Raw genomic sequence first — 26,460 nt, forward strand, 5'->3', positions numbered from 1 at the left:
TAACCACAGACAACAAAAATCGTATCTCAACACACATAAAAATATAGTACACTCGCATGTTTCCATATTTTTGCATACAGATTAAACATGCATCTTTCTGACAAAATCTTAAAAAAAAAACAAAAAAAAGTTCATGGAAGGAAATAGAATAAAATGCAATCCCTGAAATTAATTGCATGTTACTCAAGAACATATCAGACATCCAAATTAAAGTCAACCCGTATTTCAATGTGGATTCTCTGAAATAAATTACATGACAAAAATAAATGACAAGAGTGGATATTAATTTAAGCATTAACTCAGTGTTGTTTCCTCTCTGTGGCTCAGGCGGCAGCGCGTCGGCCTCTCACCACTGGGTTCCGTGGTTCAAATCCCGGTCACTCCATGTGAGAGTTGTGCTGGATAAAACGGAGGCGGGACAGGTTTTTTTTTCCAGGTACTCCGGTTTTCCCTGTCATATTTCATTCCAGCAACACTCTCCAATATCATTTCATTTCATCTGTCATTCATTAATCATTGCCCCAGAGGAGTGCAACAGGCTTCGGCAGCTGGCACAATTCCTATCCTCGCCGCTAGATGGGGGCTTTATTCATTCCATTCCTGACCTGGTCGAATGACTAGAAACAGGCTGTGGATTTTCATTTCGATGTTATTTTTGTGAAAAATAATTACATGACACAAATTTCACCCTTCACGTAATTCCTCACTGAAATTGGACGACTAAAATCGGGAATCTCGCATGAATGAATTACAAAGGTAACAACATCTAAAGCATAATTAAAACACACAATCAACCGCTTCAAACACAAACTCTCCTTGGTAGAGACATAAATTACCCTTGCCGGATATGAACAGAATAACAACTTGGAGATCCTTGCTCCTAATGCAGCTAAACTAACCTGGTTTCCCAAAACCCAAATGAATACATGACAAACTGGCCCGAATGGCTCCTGGCTCATACAAATATGCTGTAAATCAAAATTCTATCCAAGGCAAGTCAAATACAAATAAATCCACCTCTGTTATGTTGGCCTTTATTGAAGACTAATCTTCCCCTTATCGCACAATAAAATAATTCCACGTTCTAATTTTGTTAAATTGACATTCAATAGAGGACGCCTAACATCGTCCCAGACTCTCATTAAATATTATTGAATCATCTCAAAAGATCATACTCGTGTTTGTTCTATATCATGTAATATATATATATATATATAATCCACGTTAATTTGATTAATACTTTGATGACTGAAAGTTGTCCACAATTTACTCAGGCTGACAAATAAAATCATGAATGTTACTGAACTATCTTATTTAACACATCCAACTAGTAATGATATTAATACTAGTGGACCCGTGCTGCTCCGCAGCATTCCTTATAAATAGGTCAGACAACTTGTCTTGATATGCCTGTCATAGTCATATGGTTTTGCCTGTCCTTTTCAATAGTTATATGAATGTTTAATACCGGTAATGTAGTCTATTTCCCTCTTCAAATTTTTCGAAATGCAGTGTTTACTCTAATCAGCTTTCATGCCTTCTGCAGCCTCAAACCAGGCTACTGAAATAGGAACCATTGATATTGCCATTGTTTCGCCGGGTTTCTCCCTGCCTCAAATTAAACTCCTGTGAGGTCATCTAGGCTTGAAACCAACGGCTATTGTACCTTTCTCTTCCAACACAAAGGACCTTGCTTTACAATCCTCCATGAGTATCCGGTCAAGTTTCCACATTTGTTATGGAATGGAATGAAATTATGAGGGCTCTCATTTCAACATATTTGTAATAACTCTCCTAATGCAGCATATTAATTTATATGAACACTAAATAAGGGTTCAATATGAAGATTTTTCTACTTATCGCTACAAACCACACCAACTTCCCTGACTATTCAGTTCACATTAATACATTGTAATCCTGAAAAATACCATATAATAATTACATAACACTTATTGTGAAACCCAATTGTAATTTTACAGTCAACATAACGCCCCTGTATCCACTAACTTGATAAGAAACATTTGTGTAGTAATCATGAATGGACATAAGTAGATAAATGAAATAACTAAACAAAGATCAGTTCATCAGGATTTAAACACAGGGCGCAGAAGTGTGAAGCCGTGGTGGTAGCCACTGTGACACCACATCAGTTGGAACTTGTTACGCTCTAAAAGGCACGTAAAGCACATCGGAAAATTCGACCATCATTTTCTCGAAAATGGTTGAGTCTGTGGATAAGCCAAAACATGTTCGTTTATTTTGACCCCTCACTGAGCGAAATTTCTGGGAAATCAGGTTGTTACACTTGGCAGGTTCCCCTCGTTAGACATGAGTTGTGCGACTGAGAAGAAGATCATTTTTATTATTATTGAAACGATGACTACTATTACTAGTTTTGTCTTATTTTGTAGCATTTTAGTCAAATTATGAAACAGGGTTAAGTGTAAGAAAGAGCCCGGAGCCCTGACTTAACCACCAATAAAGACCATATCTATCTATCTATCTGTTAATATTCTTTGCTGCCTGATGCCTGTAATTGTGACTCAACTGTTCTATTATTTCCAGGAGTGGTTGGTAGTGCCCCATCGGAGGCAACTCCTCGTATGCATATGATGTATACTCGTTCATCAAACTCGATAAATCATAGCCGAGGGAGCAGCTTAACGGAGGATGGTTATGTTCCCATGGCACCTGCACTGACAGATGACGGTTATGTTGATATGGATCCCCTCCAGCCTTCAAATATCATTCATGAACGTGAGTTCTCCTACTGTGGAAATATCTGAAGTAGATTACTTTATGCTCTTGTTTTTCTCAGTTCTGTTCACCATTTGTCATTAATGAATTAGTTCCAATGCATGCATTGTTCCTTAATTGCAAGTGTTCACTCAACTCAGATGCTTGCCTGCTACCTATGTTGCTGCTCCCTATGTTCACTTTGGCATTAAAAGACAGTATTAAATAGTGTGTTTATATGTGAGTGCTATGGTTATGGATTTTTGGAGTCCTTAAAACTATAATTACTACACTGAGTAGTGTCTGCGTCTAATGAGAAGTCACGGCAGCTTGTAGGTATGTAACGAGTAATGGATACTACACTCTTTGCTACAAACATCATTCGTGACAGACAATGCAAGCTCTCTGAATCAGTGCATATTCATTATCAAACTGTTCATTATGCAGCCATATAGGAAATGTGTAACTAAGAGACAATTGCACTGCTAACGACAGAACCTCAATTCGCAAATGTTACTGCAGACTGAACAGATGTTTATTTTCAGGCCTTGAAATTTGAGATGGGTGCATGCACAGCATGGTAGTAGTGTGTTTTACTTCTACTAAGATTACTATTCCCTCATATTGGAATTTTCTACTCAACACAGTTTTTACTTACAATCATAACACCCATTAACACACACAAACACCAGCATGTCAAAATCGTGTTCTTCATATGGCTTCTCACAGCATAGCGTTGTTCCAGAAGAGTTCATAACAAGCAAGCCTCTATGAACTCTGCATAGTCATCTGACAGACTCGCTCCCAATGAATGACCCGTCACGAACTTGTGACTTTCTGCTCTCATTCACCGACTCTGATTTGACACAACACTGACTGACTCCAGACTGATGTGTGCATCAGTTGAGCTCTTCATAAAGGCCAGTGGAAGATACTAGTATTCCCCACTTTCAGATATTCTGGGCACCTGATCCATTGTTAATCAGCTTCCAGCTTCGTCTAAAAGCTTCCTTGTCGCGAACTTAAACAATTCACTTACGCAGTTTACTTGCTTGCTGGCCTCATCCACATTGTCGCAACTGCACCACAATTATTGTCTCACTGGCATTATTGTTGGCTGCCCTGCACTTGGTTGTCATTGTCACAATCCTTTCTCCTCAAGGCTGCTTGTCCCAAGTACCTCCATGTTAAGCCACATGCCAGTCTTGTGGATGACCATTATTTTCTTTCAGGGAGTTCATTGAATCCTGTAGACCCTCATTGTTAATCCCAGTGATAGCACTGTAGGGACCTTCCCACAGTGACTGGAGCTTCAGTGACTTCCCCGTGTTCCGTATGGATTGGTATAGGCACAAACTGTCACTTCCTGAAATCCTTCCCAGTTCGCATACAGACTTTTATTTAGTTGCTAGCTACCGTCGGGTTTTGTTAGGTATACTCACAGATATTTTTGAGCCACTCCGCTAGCTTGCATGGATAGTCTGTCGCCAGTGCTTATCCCGGTGCCATCTCAAACATTGTCACGTGGCAGATATAGTTCTCTCTACGGAAACCATGTTGGTGGGTGTCGTGCCTATCATCTCGAGTGAATGTATAGTATTTAATACATTAATTTACTCTATTGTAATCACAGTTCAGTATGGATCTATCATTATGAAACTTATTTCATTTAATTACTTAACTAACCAGGCAAAACGTAAAGCCTATTTATACTTAGGTTTAAAAGTTAAAATAGCCAAATTAGGCAAGGATATTGAGTTTCTTATACAGTGTATTACGTATAATTTGACACCTAATTTTCTGAAAGGCAACTTGAAAAGATTTCGACCTTCACCTCACATTGCTAATGGTATGTACTTTTACGAGACCGTACGTGTCTTTACATTGTTTAATTTCTTCGATATTTTGTGTTTTAATTTTGCTTTAGGCTGACGATGACCTAGTACTAGGTCGAAACTAGTCCCTAATCATTTACATTTTGTATTGAAAAGGTGGACCCAAATAATACATTAATTTACTCTATTGTGAATGTATGGTAGGTCGTTGGAATAAGGGCATCCTTTCAACCCTGTTCATCTGGTATGCCAGCACCACCTTACTCAGATGTTACTTGACAGTTTTCACAAACCTCTCTATCATGCCATCCAACTGAGGGTGGAGAGGTGTCGTTCAGGTCGTGCGTACACCAAGTCGTGGCAGACCTTCCTTCACGAGCATCGATTTGAAGTTCCTGCCCTAGTCGCTGTGCAGCTCCCTTGGGACACCAAAGCGACTGAAAAAGTTCTCCACTATGGCATCAGCCAGTGGTGAAGTTTCTTGATTGAGAATGGCATAGACAATTTTGTGAGGAGTCCATGGCTAGAAGCATGTAGCAATTTCCAGCTTCTGATTCATGAAATGGTCCTGCCATGTCAGTGACTATCATCAGGAAGGGTGCCCCGATGTTATACTGCTGCATCTGGCCTCCTACACCTTGTATGATGACTTCAGCTCACTGCAAAAGTGTCACACATTTGGCACCATCTTTCTGTGTCCATCTTCTAGAGCAGTGGTATTCAAATTTTTGGTTGGCATACCCTTTTGTTTTTACCTTCGTACCCCCTGAGGTACAATTATATTGCAATTATACAAGAAATAACAAATGATTGTTGCTGGATGACAAACAATATTAACTAAAAAGGTTGAAACTTAAATAGTGGCAACTATTTATTTACAACAGATACAAAAGAGTTACATGTTAGCAACCTTTACTGTCCTTCAGTGTAGTCACCAGCGTTGTGTATAACCCGTTGCCAGTGATGTGGAAGACGTAGTATACCTTTAGCAGAGCCTATTCTGTTGATGGTGCGAATGGAGCGGTCTACTGTCTGTCGAATCTCTGCAACAGTTCTGAAGCGAATGTTCACGAATCGTCTGGTTTTGATCACTGTCCAGTAACGCGGCAAGTGCATGCCTCTGACACATGCAATCTTGATCCAACTCTATTGTTCCTGTTTGGAAAACATAGTGACAACGTTACATTAGACCACTAGCTCACAAGTGACTGTGTTTCTCTCGTTTGTGCGCACACAGATGATGTGGGAAGGGCGAGTCCATTTGCTCTGAGGTAAGGTAGGTATGTAAACCAACGTGTGCTATCAGCGACAATATTAGATTCCGTTGCATAGCGTCTCCACAACAGTGTTGCCACTATTTAAGTTCCAACCCTCGTATAATCATCATCATTTCTGCAGTTTATCCCTCTTGTGCAGGGTCCCTGCACGCACTGAGGCATGGAAGAGTTGTGGCTAGGGATTTAAAGTTGCATGCCCTTCCTTACACCACAGGATTTTCAACTGAAAATCCCACCCCAGCAATACCAGGAAGCAAATCACGGTCACCAGGATGAGAGGCAAGAAGCTAAGCTGCTACACCATCCTGATCCCCAATAACAACAATATATAATGTATTGTAGCGTATATATCATCGCTGAGCAAAGGAGCAAAGGGAACCCGAAACTCTTTCAGAGTAAACTTACAGAAGAAGCTCAAAACTGGGGAGTGGGCAATGGCCGAAGAACTGTTCGTGCAATTTTCATTGCGTAATGCTAGCTTAGTTATTCGACCACCGGAATCTTCTGTTCCCTTCTCAGGCAATGTGGCAAGCCTTCGCAAGGCAGATGGAGGAATGTAATTTTCTCATGAGTAGAACTACAAGGTTTTCACTGCCTAGCAGCGATATATATATATATATATATACACACACACACACGCACGCACGCACGCACGCACACACACACACACACACACAAGTATTATTATTAATAAAACAATTACTATCATATTATATACACTACTACAGAGGATATACAGGTAGAGCTCATTATACGCGATAGTTGCGTTCCGCGGAATTGCCACGCATACCGAATTCACGTAAATCGAGAGTCATTTTATATGTAAAATATAGGGTTAGGTTTCCGTTTACTCACACAGAGAATTTAGTATTTTTACAAAAAATGACCATTATCATGTTTCTGAAACGCATTTTAATGCAAGCTTTATACACTTAAAAATGTAACATTGAAACACACAATAATAAACTAAACTCTGCATTCAAGCTCTTGGCTTTAGCTTGAATAGCAGCTCCAGAGAGAGGCATGTGTTGTTGGTTGTGATGCTCAATCCAATCCATTCTTTCCATTGCTTCCGAGCAAGATTTCGTCACTCTAGTCACCCTTAAGTTAGTAGAAGATTGAGCAGCTTTTCGAATTGATTCTGCGTTGTCACTAATAGTTCTCACAGTGAAGTCCCAAATCATGTTGAATATCAACAATACGCTCACCTTTCTCATAGCGATCCAAAACTTCTGTGTTTCTAACGAATACGACCTTGGTACACACTGCTTTCTTCGACAGGCACACTTTCTTTCTTTTTACCCAGCGTTTTAAATAAGAAACCTGACAAGTGCAACTTCACAGCTCTACTGACTGGACTGACGATTCACATCCCGACAAACAAATACGACAGAAGACGTGCGTAGAGATGCGCTTGCCCCGTTTAACCTTGGCGCGCAAAGTAGTGTACATTACAGAGTTCGGCACGCAAATCTGTACCTGCCCTAAGGCATTACAGCTCCCAGGTATTGTTAACAGGTGGCAACACTACACTTAAAACTAAAATCGCATATATGCAAAATTGCGGATAACGGGGTTACCTGTATTTAAGTGTATGAGTGAATTTTGAAAAAAAGAATTAAGAACGTAAGCTTTTTTTATACCTAGTCAATGGGATGGGTGGGTTTGTTTTTTTGGAGCTGAAATTGGGCAACATTCTTGATCACAAGGAAGAACACGGAAATTCCTGTATAGAGATGGGTTTATGCGAGTCTCCACATTTTAACATTTACAAGTTTGTGAAGAACTTAATAATACTAATAATAATGTTATTGGCTGTACGCCCCACTAGCTACTTGTTTATGGTTTTTTTGAGATATGAAGAACTTCAGAGGGGTACAAACTAACACTAATAGTTCAGAAAGGGGACTGTGTAGTGGTAGACAAAAACACTCATTCGAAACAAGATTTCATTGAGAACGAGCTGGCTCAACTCTTTTCTGAAATGTTCACCGATAAACAGTTAGGAGCTGCAATAAACTTGTGTACCCCTTGAGACGAACCCACGTACCTCTAGTGGTACGCATACCACACTTTAAATACCACTGTTCTAGAGCACCTAGTAGTAGCATTGCTGGACCCGATCTAAGGTCTTATTAACCCCAAGATGGTCTTCTGTGGTGCCCCTGTGAAGCTCAGCCCCCTCTTCCATCCTTTTGTCCCTTGGAATTACCAGTTGTGCAACATTCATCTTAGCATTGGCCAACTCCCATGTACACGTCAACAGACAGTCGTTGACCTCTAGGGACTTCCACAGAGCCCTGTGTGCCTTGGCAATCTTCTTTCATGCAGGTCATTGTCCCAATTCGACTTCTCTCAAGACCTGTCCGGTGTCTTCTTCTGCAAGCTGCTCTTTCCTCAAGACGGCGCAATCCCAGCCTTCTGCGGCGTCAGATTTCATGACTTTCATGTCAGCTGTTCCTGCCTGCCTCTCAACCTCCCGACAGTGTGTACGTTTCTCAGGGCATAGTCTTCTGTACAGGGCATCTGCATTGCTATGATTCCATTGATCCCGTGACTTCACATTGAGAACTCGTAACAGCCTTGTACTGGCATGAGTATCCTGGCTGTCCAATTTCTCGTTTCCTTGCATCATGTCGGCAGTCCTTCTTCAGATGGCCCTGTTCACTGCATTGGCAGCAAATTATACCCCTTGAACCTCGGTGTCCCTGCAGTGGTGAATGGTGATCTGGTGATGACAGGTGAACCTGCGTGTTCTCTCTTCTCCCCTGACAGCTCGTACCCTTGCCGATGACTTAGAAGTTGCTGTTATCTTCACCACTTCCATCCTCTGGGTGAGGTGAGAGCATCCTTAAAGCAGTGCTTTCCACCGAGTGTCAGGTGATAGGGGGTCTTAGTGTCGCAAAGCCCGTTGACTAAGGCAGCGTCTTGCTGTATATGCTCTGATGGTAAGCCACTTACCTCCTTGTCAGCCAGCTGTTGTACCTCCTCAGCCAATTCTGGCAGCGATTCCCCTGCATGCTGTGTCCTTGTGTCCTTTTCTTCAGTTGAATTCGGTTGGTGGGCTGCCAGCTCCCCTGGTTTTTATGGTTGGTCATGGTCTCAAACTAGATCCGGAAGATCATCCATGATGTGCACCCATCGAAGTGCGGAGGTTGCACTTTCACAACTTTGATACTGCTATCGCCGCTGATGGGTTTCACTCTTGGATTCTAAGGCAGTAATCCTTCCCTGTAGATCATTCACTTCTTGCTTCAAATCTCAAACACCAGATTCCACGATCTGAGATGTTGACTGGAACTGTTTATCAACCGTTTCATTAGTAACTTGCCTCAGGTCTTGAACACTGGACTCAACAATCTGAGGTATTGCTTTGAACTGTATTTCAACCATTTCACTTACGTCCTGCCTATCATCATTTTATCTTGCTTCAAGAGGATGCACCTTCTCCTCCAACGTGTACTGTCCACCCTTAAGTTCATTCAAATCAGCTTTGAGTGTTATGTTAAGTTCATCTTCACTGGATTGAAGTTGTGACTTAAGTTCTGTTAGACTAGCTTTAAGTTCAGAGAAAAATGAAATGAAATGGCGTATGGCTTTTAGTGCCGGGAATACCCGAGGACAAGTTCGGCTCGCCAGATGCTTGTCATAGTACTGAAACAGGCTACTAATTAAATCCTACTTCCGACTCCAGTTTTTGCGGGTTATTGGGGTCCTTAAAACTAAAATTACTACACCAAGAAGTAGTGATTTTACTTCCACTAACTACTATTTACAGTTAATTACAACTTTACTTGCATTTGAGTTTTCACTCGATACAGTTTTTACTATAAATTTGACCATATTAATAGTCTATATCATTGGTCTGTATTGACTTCGTACAGTGATAAACTTACTGTAACATCTATTTTTCTTTTTCTATTTGCTTTACGTCGCACTGACACAGGTATGTCTTACGGCAACGATGGGATAGGAAAGGCCTAGGAATTGGAAGAAAGCGGCCGTGGCCTTAATTAAGGTACAGCCCCGGCATTTGCCTGTGTGAAATTGTGAAACCACGGAAAACCATCTTCAGGGCTGCCGACAGTGGGGCTTGAACCCACTATCTCCCGATTACTGGATACTGGCCGCACTTAAGAGACTGCAGCTATCGAGCTCGGTCTATTTATTTTAATCAAGTCATTGAAATAGTGAAATACTTTTGCTGAAAAAGAAAGTGATATGTTCTCAAAACATACATGAGTAATTAACATACTTTAAATCGTTTTTGGTTAGTATTGGCAAGGTGGATTCTTTATCTCCTGTTTATTCAGTGCAGCAAGTTTATCACAGTTTTTACTCACAATCATAACACAGTCAAACGCCAGTGCATCAAACTCCTGTTCTCCACATGGCCTCTCACATTGCAGTGTTGTTCCATAACAGTTCAGAACAAGTGAGCACTGCATAGCTGTCAGACGTGACTTACTCTGATGAATGACTACTTACAGACTCGCAACAATCTGCTCACATTCATTGACTCGCATTTGACACAAAACTGACTCACTCCAGACTGACTCCAGTGTCCCCAGCATCCACCAGTTGCACTCTTTATAAAGGCTAGTAAAAGATTTTGGTAATACACACTTCCAGCAGTAGACATTATATCAAGGTAGACCTTTCGCATTCATGTCTTTCTTGCATTGCAAGTTATGAATCTCATTCCGTATTGACGGTTATCACTTTACAAAACAAAATATGATAAAATACAATTGATAGGAGAATTTTATAAATATTTTGTTTTGTAAAGTTCATGTCTTTCTATCAGGTGTCTGAACACCTTTTGTGAAATGACATCCTATTCTTTTTGATGACCTCTAACTAGGAACAATTATTCATGATATGGTTCATTGCGACCTGAATCTAAGTTGGCATTTTGATTCAAAGGTGTTCTGTGGGATTTAAGACTGAGGACCTTCTTCGACAATGAACAGGCATTATCTGTCATTAAATGTGGCCTGGTGGTTTTGTTTTCACTTGGTCTACTTTAGTAGTATTTAAATCTCCTAACAGATTTATTACTGGTGTGGCAACTGATAACTAGTCCTCATATTCAAAGTTACTGGGCTTCCCTGACCTACTCATTCTACTAGTACAGTAGAGTCCTAGAAACTAAACTCTCGGTAACTCAACATTCCGTAAAACTCAACATCTGCAAAAAAGTGCGAGTTTTTCTTTTTTTTACCAGATAAACAATGAAATTAGTCTTATTCCACTGATTGACAAAAAAGAAGAGAGAGTAATTTTAATTGCCAGAGATAAAATTATACTTTTCTAGACCGATTTTTAATGTAGAGTACAGATATACCTACTATTTCTTGATATCGGGTACAGATTTTAATTTACACATTAGGCATTAAATTGATGAGGATACACATACATTTAAATGTGACCAATGTAACAATATACTTGTTTCAAAAAAAAAACTAAGACCAAACATGTATATTATTAATTATGACACTTATAATAATGATAATTGAAGTGAATAGAATGGAGGCTAGAAGTTTTTAGCTGATGATTGTCTTGTATGCTTTTTTCCTGAGTTATCGCGACATAGGATCCAACAGTAATCTGACATGGATTTGTTCCAGAAGCCCTGGTAGCATTTCTCTGCTGACTTAATATCTTGGTGAAACCTTTCACCCACCCCATCATTGACATCACCAAGGTTGGCAGGGAAAATCTAAATGCGAATATTGGAAAGGAAATTTAAGTAACATATGGCAACCCCATTCTTTATACTACATATCCAGTAATTTCTGAACTCCTCTTCTGTAGTCAGGAGACATTGTCTTTCCTGTGAAGTTAATACACAGCAACTGGGAATCTTTTCCAAGCTTTCACTTCAGTATCGTATGTTTTGTAACCTTGAGCCATTAACAAGTACATTGTATAGTTTAAAACATGATAAATAAATTGATTTTAAAATTAAAATTCACAACATAACAATCAAAGAAAGGATGTGGAAGAGGAAGGGGGCCTAAGAGGGATAAAATGTAGCCTTTGGTAGATTAACAATCAAAGAAAGGATGTGGAAGAGGAAGGGGGCCTAAGAGGGATAAAATGTAGCCTTTGGTAGATTTTAATTCAAATGAAGAGTAATCATTCTAAAGGAACCTGGAATCCTTCTGATTCTTCTTTCAAGTGTCTTTACAAATATGGAAGCAGTACTTTTTGTAGGGTCAACTAGCTGGATGTGCTGGATGTTTTCTTCTTCTGGGTTGTAGGAGCTTTCAGATTTGCACTCTCATTTGACATAATGTTCACTTGTATTTCGACTGTTCCATAGGCAAAGGAAGCACCAGAATTTTGTAAATCCTCTTGTATACCCATCAACATGGCAATCAGTGACTTTCAGATCTCGACAGATGTATCACTGATGCAAATTTTATTGAATTGATTCCAGTACTGCGTTCATATTTTTGCAGCCACTCCCTGGTTAAAAGAAAATTAAAATACTGGCATGAATTAAAAGCAATGTAAGCATCAGGCAGTGAAGTGCACAAAGTAAAATAAAACAAAAATAAAACTGGCCCGGAAAATATTTATAACACTGGCGCAGAATTGACTCTTTCTAATGAACATGAGAATTGCCCACCACAGGAAATGCTAGAAACCGTTATTTTGACGCACCAATCTGTTGCTGTCATGTCTGTGCGTACGCACCTCCCACATGCTCTGTTCCGAGTACGCCGTTGTGTCATTATGTGTGAGAGGAGCAGAGGTACTTGATAGGTTATCACTCGCTGACGAATATGATTGTGTTCCCGAGATGTTACTGGTGAGTCTATGAGAGGTGACTGTGGGCATAGAGTTAGTAAATAATACACTAGAGGTCACAGCAGCACCACCGTATGCGAGAGAATAACTGTAGCGAGCGGAGCATGTTGAAATCTCAGCTCTTTGGCAAAAAGCTCACTGCCTAGTCATAAATGTAAATAAGGGACTTTTAAAAGTGTGTGGATGTTAATATGGTTCGGAATTCTTACATGTAAACATTATCAGAGACTACAGTATAGTTGTGATGCTTCTAGCAAGTAGAAAAAAAAGCCCAAAAAGCATAAATACAGGAGAAATGCGTGATAAAAGGCGACAGTATTCAGTTGTAATGAAATGAAATGGCATATGGCTTTTAGTGCCAGGAGTGTCAAAGGACATGTTTGGCTCGCCTGGTGCAGGTCTTTTGATTTGACGCCCGTAGACGACCTGTGCATCGTGATGAGGATGAAATGATGATGAAGAAGACAACATATACACCCAGCCCCCGTGCCGGCGGAATTAACCAATGATGGTTAAAATTCCTGACCCTGCCGGGAATCGAACCCGGGACCCCTGTGACCAAAGGCCGGCACGCTATAACCATTTAGCCATCTCAATTTATTCAGTTGTGATTAAGTAACACAAAATCAATTTACTGTTCATTTTAAGTCTTCACTCAACATACTTTAAGATTGGAGGTGCATATATTTCACTATCTTTTGTGTAAATTGCAAGGACGTTCTGCATAATTATGTCCAGTGACTGAAAAAATTCTCTCTCGCACGAAGTGAATAAGCAAGTTTCTATGCCTAAAAGCGCTGGCGAGACTTTGGGACAAACTAGGCAAAATATTATTATCAGTGTTTTTTAAACTTGATTAATGGAAATATGACACCCGGTTGTGGTTTCAGTCCATTATGAAGTTTTTTATTTAGCTTTACCTGAAATGTTTGATTTGATTTAAGATTTTAAGATGTAAAATGTCTCATTAATGGAAAAGGAGAGTGGTAAATTATATGATTGAAGTGAACTGAAAAATGATTTACAATAATGTATTATGCTTGTATATAGTCCTATTTGACATTCAAAGAGGTAATAATGTAAAGTAAAGGACTCAGATGTTCATTGTGTTGCACATCTATTCTATAAATTATAATATCTAGTAAGGTATGAATGGTGGCTTCTACACATATTGCATAGAGGGAAAGTAACAAATTGTATATACATAAAATATATTCGTTGGACTGCTCATGTCATTTGTATGCCTGATTTTCACCTTTCAAAGTAAATGATGTATGCTCAACTGAAGGGTGGCCATTACAAGTAAAGTGAAGGGTGGCCGTCGACTACTGGGTGGACAACATGTCAATGTTTCATAATCATTGCCTCACTGCTGATGGTACAGGCTTCTTTTAAGATAACTATTTTAGTTTGGAGGATCTTGCCATTTTAACCCTAAAGATCCACCTTAAACTGAGCTGATGATATTTCTCCAGGCACTTTATATGGCTCCTCTAAGTGGTCCAAGTTTCACACCCATAAAGGAGTGTTGGTATTTCACTAGCCTGGTACATATGAAGTTTTGCCTGAGTATTGATGTTATGGTTATCAAAGACCCTTTGTGACAGATGACCAAATGCTGCACTAGCACAATTCAAACAATATTGAATTTCAGCATCTATATTAGCATTTGCTGAGAGGTGACTACCAAGGTAAGCAAAGTTTTGGATGTTCTGCAAGATCTCATCGTGACCGTAATGATAGGAGTAGTAGCATTGGCTTTGTCCGGCCCCGCGGTGTAGGGGGCAATGTGTCCACCTATCACCTGGCGGCCCCGGGTTCGATTCCCAGCCGGGTCAGGGGTTTTTAATTGTAAATGATTAATATTCCTGGCCTGGGGACTGGGTGTTTGTGTCGCCCTTAATGTTCCTTTCCTCACATTCAGCACTCTACACTTCTGCAATTCCAATCACACGCAGCTTCATGTCATATGGTGCAAGTAGTGGCAAAAGATCCACAGGGGTCAACGCCATGAACAAATATCATTATTTTAAAAAAAAAAACATTGGCTTTGGGTGCAAACTGATGCAATATCTGTCTTTTGGATCCTGAGACTTAGACCGATGCTCTTGTATGCTTTTGTGAAAGCATTTAGGATGGCCTGTAGATCTTCTTCTGAGCTAGACAGCACAGCATTGTCATATGTATGTATACTGTAGTTCCATAATCCAATCAGTAGAAATCTTGGGCTTGGCATACAATCTGCTAAGGTTGAATGAACCTCCCTCTAACCTGTGCTCTATTTCTATGCCCTGTGGTAGTTCACCTTTAACAAGGTGAAGTATGGTTCCAACAAAAATTAAGAATAGTGTGGGAGCAATTACACATCCTTGCTTTACACCAGTAGTGATCTCAAATCGTTCTCCAGGTCCATTATTCGTAAGGATCATACCATACATGTTGTCATGTAGGCGTCGAACGATCTTCATGAATTTTGGAGGACAGCCAATTAACGGTAAGATTTTCCAGAGACCATCTCTATTAACCGAGTCAAAGGCATTGACAAGGTCTATGAATGCCATATGTAGATGGCGATTTTGTTGCCTGGACTTCTGCAATTGTCTAGCACAGAAGATCATGTCGACAGTACGACGATTGGACCTAAAGCCACATTGTCTCTCTGGTAGAAACTCTTCTACAAGTGGTGCTAGACAATTGGCAAGAATTTTCCAGCAACAGAGAGCAAGGATATTCCACAATAATTACCACATTGGGTTCTATCCCCTTTTTTAAATATGGTCACTATTGGTGCATCTCTGACGTCCGGTTTGCAAAGTTCCAGATTTTGACAGTGAGCTTATTTAAATGCTCAGTGAACACTAGGCCACCTTCCTCGAAGAGTTCAGTAGGGATTCCATCTGTTCCAGCAGCTTTATTGTTCTTTAACAGTTTGATGGCATCTTCAACTTCTTGAAGAGGAGTTTCTCCAATATGCTTCTGCATGGGTTGTTGAGGGATTTTAGAAAATATTTCCTTGTGCACATATGTCTGTTTGGAAGTTCATGGAAATGCTCCTTCCAACAGGTGTTTATGGAGCAGCTGTCTTTAAGTAGTTCAGAGCCATCCTTTGATGTTAGTGGATTTAGATGTACCATATGTAGCTTTGGTGGCACTGAAAAAAAAGCCTGAGTGTTGGTGCCTGCCAGATATTGCATCTCTTGGTGGGACTTTAGAACCCACCATTGATTTTTAAGGACTCAAGTAGCTCTCTGCACAGCTGCTTTGGCTTCTTGATACTGTTGTTTCTTGGGAGCTGAGTTAGAGTTATTCTGCCATGCTATGCATGCTTTCCTCTTCTTATCTATTATCTATGGGGCTCTTAATTTCTTGATCATCGTCATCAAACTAATTTTGATGTTTTTTATTGATGTAACCAACCAATTCTTCGCAGGAGGATAGCACCTCATTCGTGATTGCCGACCAATATTCTTCGACGTTGTCAGGATATGTACTGGAAAGATTTTCTCTTAGAAGGTGGTAGCATTTGGTTTTAGTGTCATTGTCATTGAAACTATCAGTGTTTAGCTTGCAGCTAGTGAGATTTTTCTGTTTTCTTCCTTTTTCATGAACCATGCAGAGCCATCACAGATCATATCAGTCGGTGGTCAGTCCAACAGTCATCAGCATTAGTCAGGGCCCTTGTGATTAATACATCCCGCTGGTTTCGGGCACACACAATGACATCATCTATTACAGGGCCTCTCAAGCGCCCAAAATCTCATGCATGCAAATTGAGGCGCAGAGTTCCTGTGCACATTGCGTCGGTCCCATTCGGCTCGGCTCAGACCAGCGCTTCGTCTCTGGGCTACTCGGCTAAGCTCGGCTCAACTCGGCTCAGATTTGGAGCACTATGGAGCAAGTGAGGAAGAGGGAGACAGGCGGAGCGAGCGAGACAGGCGTGGGGAAAGAGAGAGACAGCACTATTGCTCCAAATCGAGGAGTGGGGTTCTGCACTCTGGTCAACCAAGCGAAGTCTTCTTTTTGCACCGTGAGAGGCCCTGATTTATTAGATGCCAGTGTTTTGACTTTGGGTGCTGCCAAGATGTCTTACACTTATCTTTATGTCGGAATAGGCTGTTGGTGATAACCAGATCATGTTCCGATTACTTGGTGAGTAGGAGAGTTCTGTTGGAGTTGCATTTTCCTGTACTATCATTGCCAATTACACCAGGCCATAGTGCTGATTCCTTACCAACTCTGGCATTGAAGTCTCCCAGAGAATGATTTTATCAGCCTTGGGTATTTTGCTTAGAAGCATGTCAAGCTGGGAATAAAATGCTTCTTTCTGGTCTTCGTCAGAAGTAAGAGTTGGAGCATAAGTACTAATTACAGTGGCTCGCTGATTGTGAGCTTTAGGCGCAGGGTCATTAGTCTTTCATTTATGCCTGAAGGTAATTCATCAAGTGTAGGAGCAAGTTCCTTCTTGATGGCAAAATTGACTCCGTGAATGCGGGGATCGTTAACCTCTTTTGCTATCCAAAATATGTATAACCACTGCCATGCTCTCTAATCTGTCCTTCATCTGCCCACCTAGTTTTACTTAGCTCTACAATGTCTATGTTAAATCTTCTCAATTCATGGGATACAATTGCAGTTTGTCTTTCCGGTCGATTATCAATTTGTGTCATTGTCCTTTAGAGTGCAGATGTTCCAAGTTCCGAAATTTATATGTAGCTTCTTTCGACCATATATGGTGTTCCCTCTGCATGCGGCTTCCCAGTCGAGTTGTGTATAAGCTGACTATGTTTAGGGCACCTTTTATAGCCCCCTCCACCGGGCGAGTTGGCCATGTGGTTAAGGGCGCACGGCTGTGAGCTTGCATCCGGGAGATAGTGGGTTCGAATCCCACTGTCGGCAGCCCTGAAGATGATTTTCCTTGGTTTCCCATTTTCACACCAGGCAAATGCTGGGGCTGTATGTTAATTAAAGCCACGGCCGGCTCCTTCCAACTCCTTGGCCTTTCCTATCCCATCGTCGCCATATGGCCTCTCTGTTTCGATGCGACATTAAGCCACTAGCAAAAAAATAATAATAATTCTAGCCCCTCCCCATTTGGGGTGAGCAAAGTGGATCCTGCATAGACCTGCTCAGTCACAAATGCAGCACATGACTTGCTTTACAGCCTTTCCTCAAGCAAGACTGTGATCACACATTTGTCGCCTATGTGCCGGTTTGTCACTGGGAGCTTCCAGACTACACAATCTGGCCCCCATCACAACTCCCCGATCACCACATGCCTTGTTACACTGGTACCGATCTTCAGAAGACGCCTGTGCATGATATCTTTTAATGTGGGAATGCTGCTGCACATCGCTAATCACACGATCCTTGACAGACTCGCATCCTTTAACCAGTGGCATAGATACTATGACGACTAGAGGATCCAAGTCTGCTGCAGCCTTCATCCGCTGTTGAGGACTTCCTACGCCAGTGACCACAGTGGTTCATCCGCCTTTAGGGGTAGTTTCCCACCCCAAGGGGAAGAGAATTCCCTAACCTCTACCAGCTCCTCCACCTCTACAGAGCTGTTGGCATGATAGTGGGGGGGGCTCCTTATCCCAGGAGCCACTCGGTTGCCAGAGCCTTTTCTGTCTAAATCAGGGTGCACCATGTGCAGGTGAGATTGATATTTGAACAATACGGATTCATCCTACCCCTTACACCCCAGATGTATTTAGTGACCAGTGGAATGCAACACAAAATGGTGGTCACAATAAAACAGCTGTGTTATGCGAAGTACAATTCAAGGAGAACCTGTACGGAATTGTTTTTGCAGGGGTTTAAGAGTGGAAGTATTTTGACAAAACCTCCAACAAAGTCTGACAATACAAAACTTATTGGCAAAATGGCACAAAATAGGCTCTGTAGAGAATAAAAACCGTAACTATCCGAAAAGAGTTTGAATACCAGGAAACATTGCTCGAGTGAAGGAAAGCTTGGAACAAAGTCCGACGAAATCTCAACACCATTTATCTGTGCAAGTGGGAATTAAGAAATCATCATGTTGAAACATTATAGCAAAGGACCTGCATATGGGTCCTTACAAATTTACTGTTGTGCATGTGTTAAAAGTGTCCAGACAAACATTCGCATGGTGAGTTCTATCAGTTGTTTCTGACTGAAGTGGAATCAGGACTTTTGGATCCACAGTTTTTAATTTCTTCAGATGAGGCCTAGTTCAGCCCATCAGGGTATGTGAATTCACAGAACACACGCCATTATGCGTTAGAAAATCCCCATCAGTTTGTCGAAAAACCGTTGCATAATCTCAAGATTGGTGTGTGGTGCTCATTGTCTGGTGTCTGCATCGTAACACTATTTTTTCACCAAAGTGTTAATGCTAACCATTATGTCGAGACAATGTTTAATCCATATGGATAAACTCACAGAAGATGAATGACTGTATGGAAATTTTCAGAATGAGCAACAGCACACACTGTCTTGACAGCTGTGTCACAAGTGCATGAGGTGTTCAGTGAGGAGAGGATAATCAGCAGAGGTAGTGCAGTCAACTGGCCACTTCAGTTGCCTGATGTCTCTCCCTGAGATGTCTACCTGTGGGGCAAATTGAAGGGTCAGGTGTACATCAATAATCCTCACAGACTGCAAGAGCTACAGCAGAACATTGAAAATGCTATTGCTGCTATCCCTCAGGCAGAACTACTACACATCTCACAGTTTGATAAATTGAGCACAGTGCTGTATCATTGTCAACAGTCAGTATCAACAGTTGACTTCATCATGGTTGAAATCAACATGGAATGTGCATGTTATTGTGTGTGTTATTTTGTTCTGCTTTTCCTCTCTTGTAATGCATTTATCCTCGATAAGCTTCTGGTATTTTCTATCCACATCTTGTTTTTCTTTAGTATTGTAAATAATGAGAGGTCATTGTTAAGTTGTGCCTCCTCCCATTCCAAAACCAAAATTTGACTGGTGATAAATAGGTGCAATTCATCAAGTGTGTGGATCTTTTTTTTTTTTAAATAGGTGTAAAAAAATTTAATTTCATCTTTAATCCACAAGTGGTTTACTTTCTGCTGTGTTCTCATTTTGTGGTACTGCAAGCGACCTCTTTTTTTTTTGTACTGAATTCAAATGTTTACTATCACTTTACCTTGAATACATTTCTTTAGAAAATTACTGCCTTTTGAAATACTAAGAATTCGTATTCTTGAATGTATTTATAATTTTTCTTGCCTGGCTGGCATAATCCTTATTAATAATCTTGACCATAATGGCCAATATTGGGTCCGTATTGACTTGAACACAGTAAAGTAGAGACATAGTAATCCGCCTATGCAATACTCTGTATTAAAATTTATTTACATTTCACACTTTAGAATGTACAGTACCCACATGTTTAGAGAAATACCAAGTTAATTCTCTTCTTCAGCTATATAGGTTAAAATGAATATATATATATATATATATACATAAGACCTAATGAAACAGTGGGGAGTGGGGCTCTAAGAAAACTGTAACAGATTCAGTATAACATATTAAAAATTGATAAATGATAGTACGGAAGTAAAGTCCATCTTGTCATTTCCATATAAACTCGACATTGGAGGTGTGTCTATGTAGATAAAATGTTGAGCACTGTTGAGATATGACGTCACATACTCTCTTATCAAAATTGAATTTGATCATGTTAAAAATAATATAAAATGGTAGCATTATCATATATTTCTAGACAGGAACAGCATGACAAATTGTTTAAACACCATTTTATATGATTTTTAACATGATCGAATTTGATTTCGATAAGGGAGTATTGGATTAAGAAGGACACATTTGACGTCATACCGCAACAGTGCTCAACGTTTTATCTACACAGATATACCTCCAATATTGGGTTTATATAGAAATGACAAGATTAACTTTACTTCCATACCATCATTTATCAATTTTTAGTATGTTATATTGTATCTGTTACAGTTTAGTTTTCTTAGAAGTGCCCTCCCTGTTTCATTAGGTCTTAATGTAAAGATATGAATTTTATTCTGTATAGCTGAAGAAGAGAATTAACATATTTCTCTAAACATGTAGGTACTATACCAAGTGGTACAGCTGCCCATATTCCCTCAGTTTTATGCAACCTGCAGATTATAGCCTAACCTAAAAACATTGACCTTGGCTACTCACAGCGATGTCTGGTCTTACTACTCTTTCTATAATTTGTTTATTCTTGCCAACAAAATCAGCATTAATGATAAAATACTGAATTATGATAAAGAATCATGAAAATTCTGTATTACAGAAACTTCATGTACAGAGAATATGATGGTTGAATGACTAGAAGTACTGTTGATATAACCGTGGCAAACGACAGCTTGTGATAGCCAAGCGTGCTTGAAGTCAGAGCAGCAAAGCGGTGCCAGTTAGTCAGAGGTTCAAGTCCAATATAGGCCGATTTTTTTTATTTTGTTGTTAAATGTTCGTGTGAGTTGCGTTGTTGAAGACAAATCTAAATCATGATCAGTTCTCAGGTTGCAGGCACTCTGTTATGTTCATTTCTAAGTAGCTCTTAAAAGAGATATTTGCAGTGAAATAAGCTATTACCAACAGAGGTGCCATGGGCTTATGCATGGCCATTCGATTAATGAAGGAAATATTTAAAATGACCACCTCTTTTGTTAATGCACATTTGAGACGGTAGAGGTGACTCATTCTTGCTTGCTACAATGTATGTGGTGGAACCTGCCTGCACTTTGCTGTATACTATGTACTGTTTCACGTGCCCTACATATGAAGTCCAGTCGTTCTTTGAGTCAAACGTGCACAGTTGCTTGGTTGAATGGGTGTGTCATAATGCTGACAATGCTGTGCGCTTCATTCGTTGTAGCCGTTTGCCATATGAAAGTCACATGTTATTATTCGTTTCTGATGTATGCTTTCTTTTTAAAGGTGAAAAGTGACTTTTGAAACTTAAGGAAGTTAAAGCTTAATAAGTTAAACCTTAATTACGAAAGCCTTTCAGAGTATAAAAATGAAAACAAAAAGCTCGTAGCTAGATTCGGACTCTGAATCCATCGGAAAAGTCACATGCTGACTGCGATTAGTACCATGTATCCACGCCAGGCGACGAGTAGTAGGTCTGTACTAATGGAAAAATCTACGCTATCACTTCAAAACTGATCTTGTATGTTCTGAACTTGAATGTGCAGATACGTTTACCTTGCTGCAAACATCACAGTATGCTAAAGAATCATGTCTCTCTTAAGCCCAGATAGTTGCAACCATTCCCTACGCATAGAGTATGTACCTATTACTTCGTTAAATGAGTCCAGCATAATGTTTCAGGAGGTATTCACAATGGATTTGTCGGTAGTCAGTGCTTAGTGGTTATAATTATTATGTCTGTTTATTATAACTTCTTTAGAAGAATATCTGAGACTTCAAAAAAGTCAAGTCTTTTTAAAGGATGCCTAGAAGAGTGCAAAATGAAACTTTAAAAAAAGCATGACTCAGCAAGGTTCCGAACCCTCACTGCTCCATGTAGCTTATCCGGGTACATATAACATGCCTAATTCCGCGCAAATACTTCCTGCGTGAACGTCCAGCTCTTACAACTCTGTATTCACAAGGAGAGCGGATGTTCTCGCTTCGTAAAGCTACTGGTGTGTTACAGCCTTATGGTCCAGTTTTATGACTTTATTGAATGCTGTAACAGTAGTAATTACATGGCGTAAGCTATAACATCTGCTGTACAGCATTTGCATGCCATAGATTATAAAATACTGTAAAAAAACACTTTTCTATCAATTTCGATGTGATGAGACTCTACAAAATGGTGGTGAATTGAGATGTCTGTAATTGGTCGTAACCTATCACGTACCGTGACCACACTTTTCTATCAAAAGAAAATGACCTCTTGAACCAGCCAGGTGCGTAATTCTCTACCGACAGCTTGGCTATGGTTTGTACAGTACAATAACGTTTCGTAAAAAATGACTGAAGTAATGGAGTCTGCTGTACATAAAATGGTACAGTGTTTTTGAGATGGGCCTCACTTACTGCCTCTTGTACCGTTTTTGCATTGTGCGGAAAAGTCTATATCGGGCTTATAAAATTGCTGTAAGATGTTGCGCAAGATAGGACTAAGAGACAATTAATTTCTAGCTGGTTGCATATGTTCAGGAAAAAATAGGGGCAGCTGTACCACCCGGTATATTTTAAAGTGAGAAATGTAAATAAATTTTAATAGATGGTGTTGACTAGGTGGATTACTCATCTCTCTATTTTACTGAGAGAATGTACTTAATGGAAGATATACAAGATGAATTATAATTTGTAGTTATTACTATATCTGTATAATTTAATATTTTTATAGTAAGTGTGCAATTATTGGAATATATTTTGTAACTTTTAATATATTTGTATGTGCAATTATTCTAGATTTCCAGCATGGTGAAATGTCACCTGCTAGCAGTTGCTCGATCACATCTGGAACACCTTCTACTGATTTACGTTTCTCTGAATATCACCTTGAAAAAGTGAGCTCATACTTTACTCCTTCAGAGGAGGATGAGACATCATCGCTGGATCGACCGATTCGAGCATACTCAGTTGGTTCTCGACCAGAGAACTTAAAGAAGTCCAACAGGTATATATTGGTTCATGTGATTGCAGGCTTTTTTTATAATTTATTATACCACAATATCACTATTTCAGTTTATATTTTATGAACCTTGCTGAATTTTTATTAATAGTCATACTAAAATATTTCAATTCAGAGGGTAGCAAGATTGCAAAATTTTCCTGTTATTATTTAAAATACATTATCCTTTTGAGAGCAAAATAATGAGTAGAGCCTGGAAGTTAGGCAAAATGCCTTTTTTTATCTGGCTAGATATATTGAAGAATCAGATAGAGATAAATATGTTTTCGTGCATTTAGGAAGTGTAGAGACAATTTTTATTTTTCCTTTTGTGTCTATTTCGGCTTCTGTTGCCTATTTTACGATTTAAAGCCTTTGTTTGCCTTTTTTTATCATTATGCAATGTTTTTTCTGCGATTTACACGTTTTTAAAAGCACATAATGAATTTCCGTACATCGAAGACAAAAAAGGTTGCACAAATTAAATTACATATTGCTGTCACAAATATCAATTTAGAATATTGTTCCCTGTAAATCATTTGTTTGTTTTCAGGCATTCGAAAGCTTATTTTCTCAACCCATTCATTTAACCTCTGTAAATAACAGAACCTTCATTAGTGAAAGGAATGCACAAGCATAATGAATACCAGGAAAGAGAGAGGATGAGGGAAGTACGTCTCTTCTCCTTCCTCACACCCCTTTTGCTGTGACAATGCATAATTACCTGATATTCCCGATTTTGAAATGATAAGAAGAAGGGAGGAAATCACTTCTGTCTAACAGGTCAAACATAAAGGAAGCTGTTAGTCTACTGTTGAACTTGTTAAAGGTAACTCAGATGTTCTCGCTGACTTATTTATCATGCCGAAATTTTAATCGTTGCATGGTAAATTACATGGCTATGTTCGTGAATTCGGTTCTGTTACACTTTCTACTGATGGAGCTATACTCTTTTGCAAAATCTGTGAAAAATCTATTAATCACAAAAAAAAAAAAACAAAAAAAAAAAAAAAAAAAAAGTGCTTTATAACTCAACATTTTGCAACAACGAAACATAAGTCTAGGTTAAATATTGTTGGCCCTAAGATCAATTTAATATCAACAGCAGTTACAGTATCCAGCAGGCAGGCTCAGTTTTCCCTGGATATATGTAAAGCTTTCTTGGACTCCGGAATTCTGTTCTGGAAACTGGAAAATCAATCCCTTAGGACGTTTTTGCAGAAGTACACTAAAGAAGAAGTTATGTCAGAATCCACATTAAGAAAAACGTATTTGAATATCTTCTTTGAAGAGACCCTGCAGAGGATTCGAAGCAGAGTTGCAGAAAAGATAATCTGATCTCCATTGATGAAACTACGGATGCAGTGGGACGTTACATGGCCAACGTCATCATTGGAACTATGGAAGCAAAGCAAACTGACCCATCATTAGTATTTCTTTTGACGACAGAAGAGATGGAGAGAGCAAATGGTTCCACAGTGGCAAAATTGTTCACATATTCATTAATGTTACTCTGGCCGGATGGAATACAGCATGATGATGCCCTACTTTTTGTCACAGATGCGGCACCTTACATGAAAAAAGCAGCTACAGCCTTGAAAGTTCTCTTTCCTAAAATGCTCATTCTCACATGTCTAGCCCAGAACTGCTGCACAGAATTGCTGAAGAGATAAGAAGTTTGTATCCTTACGTGGATAAGTTAGTTTTGAATACCAAGAAAATCTTCCTAAAATCACCCTCCCGAATCCGGGTTTTCAAGGACATGTTTCCAGAGCTCCCTTTACCTCCACAGGCGGTTCTCACCAGATGGGGAACCTGGATCTCAGCAGTCATATATTACAGCAACTATTTGGACAAGATATGTGAGGTACCTCATGCTGTATTAATAGACGAAGTTGCTTCAGTTCGCGAGGTAAAAAAGTTGTTGGACCATGAATAGCTCAGCAATGATCTGGCATTTATAACAGCACATTATAGTGTGATACCGGAAGCAATCTTGAAGTTGAAGAAAAGAGATGATTCGCTGGTATCATCTATGGCAATCTTCGAAGATGCAGTAAATCAACTGCAGCAAGCACCAGGAGAAAAAGGAAGCAGTGTTAGTGAAAAGTGTAAACATGTTCTGAGTGCTAATGTGGACATTGAAAAAATGAAGAACATTCGTGACTTTCTGAAAGGTGAAAATTCTATTTCAACTGGCATGTGTCCTTCCGAAATAGCTTGTTTCAAATTTGCACCAATCACTTCAGTGGAAGTAGAACATTCCTTTTCCATGATGAAAAACATTCTTTCTGACAAGCGTCTGTCTATGACAGTTGATATTTTGAAAAAGCACCTTGTAGTTGCTTGTAACCAAGGAAAGTAAGAGTAAGTATGCTAATTATGTGATAAATTGATAATAAAGAAATGAATGAGTATTTAAAATACATATTTTCATTAATAATGAGTGAGATTCCTCTTTGCTTTCACTCTTAATAAGTGCCTATTTTAATTACGGTACTGCCTATTTTCAGTATTTCAAGTGCCTTCTTGCCTGTCTGTTTTAACCAAAAATAAATGCCTGACTTCCGGGCTCTAGTAATGAGTAACGACTGTTCTTGTAATGCAGGTTGTAAAGTAATATTTTTAGAATATATTCCAAATTAGAAATGACCAAATAATCTAATAGTTCCTTTTGTTCCTACTCTCTTGAGACTCTTCACTTATTCCCTTATTTTGTAGATGTGTATGATGTGATACCAACAGCTCTGCACTCTGGAGATTTATGGTTTATATTTTACACTGGATGGAGAGAGATAAATGCATATTCTTAATTTTTAAAATTCTACCTTTTACTTCCAAGGAACATTTTGCTGCCCATGACAATACATGAGGTTAATATTTTAGGAATTACAGTAAAACCCCTCTTTTATGCATTTCAATGGAATTAAATTAAACCCCCACTTTTACACTTTTCAAGAGAATGCAGAAGAATAGTGTGAATTGAGCGAAACTGTAAATCAAAGGAAATGAATTTTACTCGCCAATGAGTATCTGAAATGACCTGGAATCTATAACTTAGCACTGTTCAAGGCAATCTGTTAAGAAGGGGGTTAGTTCTTTCAAAAGAATAAACACTGTGAAGGATAATTTCCTGTTTTATCAAGGACCA

The 26,460-nt window shown here is 39.5% G+C and overlaps 1 protein-coding gene across 2 annotated transcripts in view; it reads left to right on the plus strand.

Annotated features, from left to right (window-relative positions):
- Positions 1 to 26,460, plus strand: part of chico (insulin receptor substrate 1 chico) — a 454,841-nt gene that overhangs the window by 411,430 nt on the left and 16,951 nt on the right. For both annotated transcript variants that reach the window (XM_067136485.2, XM_067136486.2), the window contains 2 exons: positions 2,566 to 2,757; positions 23,108 to 23,315. In XM_067136485.2, the coding sequence (XP_066992586.2) occupies positions 2,566 to 2,757; positions 23,108 to 23,315 (400 nt within the window). The remainder of the gene's footprint in view (positions 1 to 2,565; positions 2,758 to 23,107; positions 23,316 to 26,460) is intronic.

The sequence above is a fragment of the Anabrus simplex genome, chromosome 1, assembly GCF_040414725.1.
Source record: "Anabrus simplex isolate iqAnaSimp1 chromosome 1, ASM4041472v1, whole genome shotgun sequence".
Taxonomy (NCBI): Eukaryota; Metazoa; Arthropoda; class Insecta; order Orthoptera; family Tettigoniidae; genus Anabrus; species Anabrus simplex.